Source organism: Mycteria americana, chromosome 1 (assembly GCF_035582795.1).
Source record: "Mycteria americana isolate JAX WOST 10 ecotype Jacksonville Zoo and Gardens chromosome 1, USCA_MyAme_1.0, whole genome shotgun sequence".
NCBI lineage: Eukaryota > Metazoa > Chordata > Aves > Ciconiiformes > Ciconiidae > Mycteria > Mycteria americana.
The window spans coordinates 202407313-202418407 of NC_134365.1; the positions used below are offsets into that span (position 1 = coordinate 202407313).

Sequence of the window (11095 nt, forward strand, 5' to 3'; positions counted from 1 at the left end):
AACGTTCACAGGCAAGAGAGAGTCATAACAGTTACCGTGTTGGATAGGCATGTGTGATAAAAAAAATCATCTGCAACTACCGCATTTGGTATATTCACAAATCCAAATATTCCTCCGTCAGACCAGAACAGACTTACTGATATACAAATTGAGGTGGACATCATATCTCTCTTGACATCAGCAAGATTCCTTGCACAGCTGAAGTATGTGTCCCAAAGGAGGACGATTATTGCTGCTATTTTCCTTCATGGCTTCTGATAGGGAAAACCAAAGTCAGTTTGCCCCTGAGGCTCAGCATGAATCCTACTGACAGAGATGACAAATGGGTCTTACGGCTGCCTCCCACCTCCAGGCCAGAGTAGCCACTTCTTAGGATGCTTTGGATTGCTACAGCCTCATCCGTGCATCTCACTGAGTCCCAACAGATGAACTATCAGGGAGTGCTATTATAAGTACAACCTCGGTAAACATGGCCTTGTGTTATCACAGGAAAAAGAGCTGTTAATTAGAGATTTCACTTTAAAGAACACTGATTATTTGTCCAACTTGATTCTGTTTCAAAGCATTGTGTTGTTTATGAAAGTGTCATTTAGTGTGGGGGCAGCCTCTTCAGTGTGCAGAGATGGTGCATCAACCTATTTTAATAACGTGCACGTCCTTGTGTGTCTGTCTATAGCAGGGCTTGTGTGTCAAGGTGAGCAGTCAACAGCTACGCTCAGGTGTGCTGCATCTGGCCCAGATGGGACATGCTGTAATGCAAATAATAGGAAAAGCTTGCAATCCAGTGTTCAAGTCTGTTAGCTCGATACAGCTATTCTTGCAGACCTTGTGAAGTCAAGATTTTAAAAGGAAATTGTTTAGGCATAAATGGGCCAAGTCCTGTGATTTGTCAAAGCTAAAGAGCCAGAAGGGGAACAAAAAAACAGCGACAGCACAGAGTCTCCCCTTGTCTTTTTAGCACAGCCAGTGCTTTATACACCTGCAATTTGTCCTCAGATCAAAGAACTGATGAAAAGTGCCATTAACACTTTCAGTGTAGGAATGCTGATATCTTGTCTCTGCACATTCTTCAAGCTGAGATTAACATGTTGACACCCTGAAAGATTTGCCTTCCAAACAGATGGAAGATGAGTAATATGAGGGGATACTCTGTGTCCAACACGTTGGACAGAATACAGGACAAACTGTATGATGCCTTTGTTGTAAATGAAGGAGAGGGAAACAAGGATTTTTGAGGAGAAGGATGGAACAGAGAGATGTAAACAGATCCCCAGCATGAGCAGTGAGCTCACCGTACAGAAGATGTGGACTATGTGATGACCTAGTAGCTTATAGTAATGTTGACCTTAAGTTGTATTGACAGTCCTTCAGGGAGCTTTTTTTCTCCTGTTGGTGCTGTACTTAACCTCCTGCTCTTTAGCTTCCTCCTGTCTGTGAGTAATGACTGGTAATACTGGTCCAGCTTTAAAAACCAGGCTGTAGTGTAATCTGGTGATTTCATAGTTAAGGAATTTGTGCTTCTATTTTCATGATTTGATAGGATTCCCTGATGATTCCTGGCATGAGCAGTGTTGTGGGCCAGTAGCTCGTTATCAGTAGTAATACTTGGCACCTATAACTTTAAATGTTCAGAGTGCTTAATTTAGATTTTGGAAGGTGTTTTTATAACACATACTCCCTACGCAGCATGCATGCGTGTGTGTGTGTGTCTGTATGTATAAATGGGTGAGTAATGCAAAGTAATTGGTTTACCTGAATTGTTTCCTAACATTCTGCTGTGTTCTTTTTATAAAGGAAAGGGTATTGTGCCAAATAATGTAACCCGCAGGCCAAGCTTCGAAGGATCGAATGAATCTTTTCCGTCCTACCATCAGATCAGTAATGCAGCCTATGAAGGGACAGGCTTTGGAGCAGAAGGTGCAAATATGCTTACTGAAGTTCCAAGGCCATACATGGACTATATAATCTCTACTTCGCAGTCTACAGCTATGAATGCTCCTGTACAGCGACCCTCTGGAGTAGGCACTCACAGCACACCAACAAGCCATCAGCAGAAAACATACCCTGCAAATATCGAGTCTTCTGTGATCAATTATCCAGTGGCTAATCACAGCAGTCAAGCTTTGCAGCTGCAGGCATCCCATGGCTCCAACAGCCAACATTACAGTAGGCAGCACATGGTGGTGCAGGGGGAACCTATGGGGTATGGTGTTCAGCGGAGTCCATCCTTCCAAAACAAGATGCAGCAGGAGGGAGGATACACCAATCTCCCAAATAAAGGGGCAGTTGTTCAGAATAATCCTGGTCATGCATTTCAGCAGGCACCGGCAGGCCTGTATATATCACATTCTCATCACAAACAGACAAGTCCGTCTTCTCATCAAATGCATGTGATATCCAGAGGTCCAGCCTTTGCTAATGATTTTTCAGACAGTCCACCACAAAATCTATTAAATCCCTCTAGAAATAGCCTAAACATGGACCTCTATGACATGAATAATCCTCAAGTTCAGCAGTGGCAGGCAGCAACAGCGTCACGCCGAGATTCTTTACAAAATCCAGGAATAGAAACATCTCCACGGCAACATGTATCCTTCAGACCTGATGCCACAGTGCCAAGCAGAACAAACTCCTTTAACAACCACCAGCAACAGCCACAAGTGACAGTGTCTATAAGACAGGTTCCTCCAGGAAAACCTGATCCTTCAATTACGTCTCCAAATACGATCACAGCAGTCACATCTGCTCATATTCTCCAGCCAGTGAAGAGCATGCGAGTGATGAGACCCGAGCCTCAGACTGCAGTGGGACCTTCCCATCCTGGTTGGTTACCTGCGCAGGCACCGGCTGTGGATGGCTTGGAGATCATTGAGCAGCACGTGCCACCTGTTGGAGCAGCTAATGCCTATCAGCTAGATGTGGATTACGGTAACCAGGAACTGCGGTGTCCACCACCACCGTATCCCAAGCATTTGTTACTTCCTGGTAGCTCTGAGCAGTTTGATATCAACTGCTTATGCATGGGTGTAGAGCAGACCCTCCGTGTAGTCCCCAGTTCAACGTGCAATAAGGCTGAGGAGAACAGTGAGCGAAACGATAAAAGCAGCAAGAACACTAAAACTGAAAAACCAAGCAAGGATAAAAAGCAGATTCAGACATCTCCAGTGCCTGTGCGAAAAAATGGCAAAGATGAGGAAAAGCGAGAATCCCGAATAAAGAGCTACTCACCTTTTGCCTTCAAGTTCTACATGGAGCAACATGTAGAAAATGTCATAAAGACCTACCAGCAGAAAATTAACAGAAGATTACAACTGGAGCAAGAAATGGCTAAAGTAATTCTCCTTGTTTTGTTATAATAAAAGCTAATGGGGTCAAATTGATTATTACTATTTTTAATCAGTCAAAAAATTTATAAAGGCAGGCTCCACTGGAAGTAGTAGGTATCCAACACTTCCCTATACCAGACTATTTTCACTTAGAAGCATGGATGCAGGTCTGTGAGGCTGTTTGAAAAACCTGAGATGTGAAATAATAGATCTTCATACCAGAAAAGTAAAATGAAGCAAAACCCCCTATAGCAGGAAAGTAGTAGGTTTGCTTAGGCAGGAACTCAGAAGCCAGGTCTGAGGCTGAGATAACTCTGGCGATACTTTGGCAGCTCTTGCAAAACTCTGAAAAAGGTTTTCTCTTTGCTCCAGTTCTTCCTCCCCTGTTCCGTGATAGCCATTTGGTGAATCCAAAGCCATGGTTCAACTTGGCAGTGTATTCACTGTGCCATGTTTTCAGATGAATATGTAATACTTGACTGGAAGTTGTCTGTTGAACACATGTAAGTAATAATATCGTGCAAGTAATCATATCTTGGCCAGCTTGAACTGGTCTTGGGACCCTTGCTGGAATTTGTTCTAGAAGCAGGTCTCAGGGACGTGCACTTTTTTGAGTGAGCACACTTCTTTCATGCCTCATTGTAGCTCTCAAACTAAGCTGATTCACTAATAGGGCTGCTTAAAACAAAGCTGCCAAGTTCTGATGGTTGCTCTGGCAATTTTGTTTTTAATTTTTAAATGTGGAAGAGGTTTTTTCCCCAGGCATGACTAGAATATGACTAGTTGACTTTTGTATTTAAGGATGAACTCTAAGAAAAGCTCTTATAAATGCATAATTAATGCATAATCCCGATCTTCCCTAGCACAGTCAGTTTCCAGAGTCAATTAAATTTGATGCTTACATTGCTCCAGAAAACTCAGCAGTTTTGTTTGTTGAGGTTAAAATTAAACAAATATGCTTCTAAAATCTCTGAAAGGTCAGCATTTTAGTGACAGTTAATAGTTTGTCCTCATTGCAAGTACAGATTGTGTTGCACTGCTTGGATTTAGTGAATATTTTCCTGAGATTGAGATAGGGAATGATCTCTAGAGAAGTCAAACAGCAGCTAATTGTGTTAGTTCTTCTCTTCTGACTCTTCAGCTTTTCCTCACTTCATAACTCAGAGATAATTCAGCTATAAACAAAAACAACTCCTTTCCCTAGCAACCTCATCGCTGGCTGGAATAATACACTCAGAAGATTTTGGCTATCTGAATATCGCATTATTCTAGAATTAACCAAGAACACAACACACCAATTATTTTACCTTAAAACAGTAAACACTTCCTTTATTATGGATTGATGTACTTGCCTTACATTTTAAAAACAGTATTATTTGTTTGATTTGGCTGTTGCCTTCAGTCTGAAAATTCATCCTACCTGTTCTGCAAGTTTCTGCAGACCTCCTCCATCTTTTATTCATACAGATTTCATTTTTATACCGTGGGGATCTCACTGCATAGTCTGGCTGCCCGCATTCATCTTTAAAGACCTAGATTGCAGATGTGAAATTAAATCAATCTAAGCAGTGGGCCTGTGAGCGTATGCTTGGGTCTCTAGCCTGCTAATCAGTCAGCTTCAACTCCCTCCACCCTCCTCCCCATTGCCCCTTCCCACCAGGCACTAATCTTCCTCTCAGAGTGCTTCAGCTGATGCCAGTTAATTCAGGATTTTGGAGATGGGGTATGGAGAAAGGGGCATGCTGCAGAAGATGAGTTGTCAGAGGATCCTGGGGATCAGCCCAGGGGCTTCTGCTGGTGGAGGCCACTAGTGGCTCTCAGAAGAGTGACTGGTACTGAATTTGCTGGAGTTGGCAGTGTGTAGGCTCTGTCTTGAAGGGTGGGGAAAGTCTGGTTGGGTACTGCTGCTTCTCCCTTTCTCAGGAGGTCTCTCCCCGCAGCCATGTGGGGAATGTGAAATGTTACTTGCAGTTACTTGGAGGCTTTCTGGGGACAGGAGGTGGCTGGACAAGCCAGCTCTTTTACAGCTTAGGTGAAGAGGGGAAATAATTTAAGGGGGGAAATAGCACCAGGGTCTGGCTGCAGTGGCTGGAGGGAGGCCGGAGCTGGGGGTTATATGCATGTATTTTGGGAGAGAAAGGGGAGAAGTTTATAGAACAGATGGTCAGGAGATCTACAAAACTTGAGAGTGGAGGCTGTATGTGGCAGAGGAAGGAAAGTAGTTTCTAAAGAAGAAGGTTCCCAAGGCACTTGGGAATATATAGGTCAAAACCAGCTTCATAATTACAACACAAAAACCAACAGTCAAACAGCACTCAAGGTAGGAACTGTTAATGTGAGTTGCCCTGGAGAACCATTCATGAACAAAGTGGACTGCTGCATCTAGGTTTAAGTTTCAGTTTAAGTTAAGCTGTACTGCAGTGCACATACATATAGTGGAGTGCAGTGGCAAAGTGCACATTTGAAAGGTGTAAACCAAACCACATGATCATGTTTGCTGTGTTATATTCCCCTCTCTGACAGTATTGCCCCCTGCCTCTTCGTTCAGTCAAATGAGAAAGGCAGACTAATCTCGGACATGGCAAATTCAGGTAACAAGTTAGGGCACAGTGAATTTGCCGGTATTTCAGAAATACCTCAACAGACAGATGAGAGTATATCTCATGAATATGTCTTTCCTGGTTCTCGTTTAATCTTTCTGAGAAATGCATTTTGGGAATGCTAGTTTATTGTTCTCTTGCTATGAATGTAACAGTACTAGCTCTTGTGGTTTGCTTTCCTTTGTAAAGGCTGGCCTTTGTGAAGCAGAACAGGAACAAATGAGGAAAATTCTCTACCAGAAGGAGTCTAACTACAACAGACTTAAAAGGGCCAAAATGGACAAATCTATGTTTGTGAAAATCAAGACTCTGGGTATTGGTGCATTTGGAGAAGTATGCCTGGCCTGCAAAGTGGATACCCATGCCCTGTATGCCATGAAGACGCTGCGAAAGAAAGATGTGTTAAACCGGAACCAGGTGGCTCATGTCAAAGCGGAGAGGGACATACTTGCTGAGGCAGACAATGAATGGGTGGTTAAACTGTATTATTCCTTCCAAGATAAAGAGAACTTGTACTTTGTGATGGACTACATCCCAGGTGGGGATATGATGAGTCTACTGATTCGGATGGAAGTCTTTCCGGAGCGTCTGGCTAGATTTTATATTGCAGAGCTCACTTTGGCTATAGAGAGTGTGCACAAAATGGGATTTATTCATCGAGACATCAAGCCAGACAACATTCTGATAGACCTTGATGGACATATCAAACTGACTGACTTTGGACTGTGTACTGGATTCAGGTGGACTCACAATTCAAAATACTATCAGAAAGGTAGTGTTCTTAGGCTTTATTTGTGATGGTATTGCATTATTTATTCTGAAACAAACTGATACCTCTTGGCAGAAATGCCAGCTCAGAAGACAGAGGTGTGTACATTGACAAAGGGTCAATGACAATATGATGTGTCTGTCTCTTGCTAACTCAATTAATTTGTTTCCAGTACTGTTTAAATCCCTATCAGTAATCTGGCTGACCACTGCAGTAGCAGCAATTTTTCAGTTTATACTTGTTTGGAGGGTGAAATAATTTGATGGTGAAGTAATTCAATCACAGATTTAAAGTAGTCCACGCACCTCCTGTGTGTGCCATTGAGGAGTATTGGTGTCTGTTGGCAAAAAGGTCATAAACAATTGGTATAGCTAATCTAAATATACTCCATTGTTCAGTATCTCCCATATGGGAGCATGCTTCCTTGTCCTGAGACAGAGACATTTTGCTGGTTATGGAAAACCAATTGTGAAGGGGAGGGGCAGAAGAAAATGCCTTGGGTTTAAAGTTTAAACGCTGTTCTTCAGTGAAAGTAGAAGATGGCACAACTAGATCTAGATAAATACTTTTCTCTTTGTGTGTTGTGTTTTATGACCATGAATGTAAACTTTTTCTCCCATTTGAAAGGGAGCCATATCAGACAAGACAGCATGGAGCCCAGTGATCTTTGGGATGATGTGTCCAATTGTAGATGTGGAGATAGGCTGAAGACATTGGAACAAAGAGCTAAGAAGCAGCATCAGAGATGTCTAGCCCACTCATTAGTTGGAACCCCTAATTATATTGCTCCTGAAGTCCTGCTTCGTAAAGGTAGATAACCTGTATTTTTCTCCTGTTTAAGTGACCATCGATGCTTTGAAATACTTTTTTTTTTTTCCTTAAATAAGCTTGCTGCTTTGAAAGATTGTCATTCTGAAGGACACAAACACTTAGCTCAGAGTAAGGAGAACAGATTTCTCTACACACTTCACTGTTTAGCATCACATTGCTGACATTGATGGTGGTCATGCTTTGTGTGTCTGTGTATATCTACACTCTGAGGCCTTTGAATGAGACTGCTAATAAATGTGTCAGATGATGTTGGCAGTGATATTGTTCAAGTATAAAGCAGATTATCTGTACTCATGGAGTATGACTATGACCACTAGCAAGTTTACATAGACCAGTGAGTAGCCAGCTGATGCTTCTGAATCACTGATTCAGACAGGCCAGTTAAATATGGATGATGTAAACTTGTGGAAACAGGTCCTCCAGATTCCCAGCCAGAATCTTGGGGAAACCCAACAACAAGTCGTCCACAATTTACACTGGAAACCCCGCGTTCAAAAGCTTGGCTTGAGGAATTTAGACAGTACTTGGCGGCTATCCATGCAGAACAGACATGGTCACTGTAGTAAGGAGATTAGATGTTCGAAGTTGACTGCAAGCCAGATCCTAAGCCTGATCTTTCTCAAGTTGAGAGATTTCACATTTGGGCCCTACACCATCCAGTGACACTAATCTCCATTGAAATCAGTGTTTAAATCCTCCATTCCTTTTCGGAGATCTCAAACATATACCTTATTTGTCTTGTCACATCAATTAAGTGATTGAAATTGTTCATCTGCTTGGAACTTGCTCAGAAAGTCATCTGTGGCTTTCTTCTGTCTCTAGAGCCAGGGTGTGTCTTTCAGCAGCTTTTCAAACTCGTGGTGTCACTTCCACTGAACCTAGGGGGGACATCAGTCACTAAACCTTTTTGTTATTCTTTGAGGTCCAGTTTGTGCCGTGTAGTGATGTAGTTGTGGGACCGGGCATGAAAAAAGATTTTGTTCTTTCTAATTATATGTCATCACCACTCACTTTTGTTGAGAATTAAATTTATTCAGAACGATTCCCAGACAACAGGATTAGATCTTTACTGACAGCAGTAGAATTTAGGTCAACAAGCAGAAGCGACTTTATGATGAATGTGGATTGGGAGTCCTTTGGTTTTAGGTCACAGATTGTTTGTGTGAGAAAAGACAGAAATCTGCACTGTATGTTTTGATACTTAATTGCAAGTAGCTCTATACTCATTCTCCTTGGTGGGTGGAGGACAACCTTTTGACTTGCCTTTCAGGATACACTCAGCTCTGTGACTGGTGGAGTGTTGGAGTGATCCTCTTTGAGATGTTAGTGGGACAGCCTCCTTTTCTGGCTCCTACACCCACAGAAACTCAACTGAAGGTAAGTTGAAGCAAAATTCCAATCTGTGGTAGCAGAATTGTAACCTTTTCCCTTCCCTTCTCCTCCATGCACAGACCTATCCCCTCTTGTTTTACTAGAGAAAGGAGCAGTGATTACAAAAGCCTGATTTTAAATAGTTCTATGCAGGGGCAAATCCTTTCCCAATCAATGAAGATACTGAATATCAGACTAGAACTGACTTGTCCAACTGCATAGTTATTAATTTTATGAGTCTCTCACCACAATTCTGATTTCTTAAGCACGAGTTCATCCATCTAAATTCCTTAGAGTGCCTGTCAGATTTGAGTAAGCTGATATGCCAGTGATAATTACCGTTGGCAATGTAAGTGTTTCAAAGTCAAGCAGTGAGTAGTTTTTTATTACAAAGGATGTATCTCATGACCACTTTTCCTAGTTTACATTTTGGAGATGAAATGAAGTAATTCCTTGAAGTCATTCCATGAAGTCATGTGTAAACTGATTATGTTCTCAAGTCGGACTATGGGAGCATTCAGGAAGGAATTTGCCTTTTTTTAAAGTGGAATTGTTCCTTTTATCTGCTATCCGACAATGTTTCTTGATTCATTAAAGTAATTATTAACAGCTGATGCAATCTAATCATTGGGTTCTTGAACCTCTAAAATAACTATACAGACTGTGAGTTGACTAGTTCTGTGTATACTTCTGTACAGTTAATGTTGACAGTCCAAAGGATTCTGTTTCCAGGATTAGAAGTTGTTTAATACCTTTCTTACCCCCAGGTGATAAATTGGGAAAGCACACTGCACATTCCCTCACAGATCAAGCTGAGCCCTGAGGCAACTGATCTCATCACAAAGCTCTGCTGTGCTGCTGAGGACAGGCTTGGAAGAAATGGAGCAGATGATATTAAGGCCCATTCTTTCTTTAACTCTATGGACTTCTCTACCGATATCCGTAGGCAGCCAGCTCCCTATGTTCCAAAGATCAGCCATCCAATGGACACTTCAAATTTTGATCCAGTTGAAGAAGAAAGTCCTTGGAATGATGCTAGTGGTGACAGCACCAGGACATGGGATCCCCTAGCCTCTTCCAATAGCAAACACACAGAACACGCTTTTTATGAGTTTACTTTCCGAAGGTTCTTCGATGACAACGGGTATCCGTTCAGGTATCCCAAACCTTCTGGAATGGAAGTTGGCCAGTCTGAGAAATCTGATGTAGAAGACAAAGGTGTGGTGGATCAGACTGGAGCTTGTCAGCCTGTATATGTGTAAATTATTGTATAGAGTACTCCAGATAAGACTAATCTCAAATCCAGTAGGGCCTTTAACTGATCCTTTAGGAGCTGATCCTGCAGCGCTTGTTCAGGTGTAACTTCAGCTGAGGCTGGAGTCGTCCTGGGGAGTCAGAAGCTAGCAGGGCCAGGTCCTAAAAATGGCACTCTTGAAAGTTCAGGTCAGTTTTACTGTAAATAAGTTTGTTGATAATTACACTTGAAATCCTGGTCTTCACCAAAATCTGCAAGGCCAGCAGTCTATCATTTCTAGGCCTATTTTTATTTGAGGTCAGCATCCCCCTACTCAGATTAACATTTACAGACTTCTGCAACTGTCAGCATTATTTTTTAAATGAATAAAGAGCACTTATATTTTGTTTATAGCAGGGGTTTTTTTCCTACTAAATTATAGGGATTAACTTTGACAAATCATGCTGCTGTTCTTCTTTTCTACATTTTTATTTTATCCATAGCACTTATTTCACATTTAGGAAGATGCATAAAGCTGAAGAACATGTGATGAAAGGTCTCTGTGCAATAATGTAAGAAAGAAAAAAGAAAAAAAAGAAGAAAAATGAAAAAAAAAAATAAACCCAAACCTGCTCTCTAATTTTCTAAATTTACTGATGCCATTGTATTCGCACCGTGATTTTTGTTTATTATATGTATTTTCCACATTTCAAAATTGTGACATAACCTTAAAGCTGCTTTATTTCCTTCTGCTTATTGGAGTGTAATAGAAAGTGTGAGCAAGTGACAATTTGGGTGTGATTTCATTGTCTAGTGTGTGAAGAATGTTGCATGAGCAGTGTTTTTCTATTTGAAATGGCCTTTTCTTGCCATTCACAGGCAGGTCCTGTGGATCCATTTTTACTAAGGGTCTGAAATTAGACCATTTTAAACCGTGTGTTGATAATGTATTGTGTGGGTGGTT

General features: G+C 41.6%; 1 protein-coding gene across 5 annotated transcripts in view; it reads left to right on the forward strand.

The window, feature by feature from the left end:
• Nucleotides 1–10755, forward strand: part of LATS2 (large tumor suppressor kinase 2) — a 50579-nt gene extending 39824 nt beyond the window's left edge. For all 5 annotated transcript variants that reach the window (XM_075490925.1, XM_075490926.1, XM_075490927.1 and 2 more), the window contains 5 exons: nucleotides 1795–3332; nucleotides 6116–6698; nucleotides 7323–7505; nucleotides 8797–8903; nucleotides 9665–10755. In XM_075490925.1, the coding sequence (XP_075347040.1) occupies nucleotides 1795–3332; nucleotides 6116–6698; nucleotides 7323–7505; nucleotides 8797–8903; nucleotides 9665–10159 (2906 nt within the window). In that variant the 3' untranslated portion in view covers nucleotides 10160–10755. The remainder of the gene's footprint in view (nucleotides 1–1794; nucleotides 3333–6115; nucleotides 6699–7322; nucleotides 7506–8796; nucleotides 8904–9664) is intronic.
• Nucleotides 10756–11095: the final 340 nt, after the last annotated feature.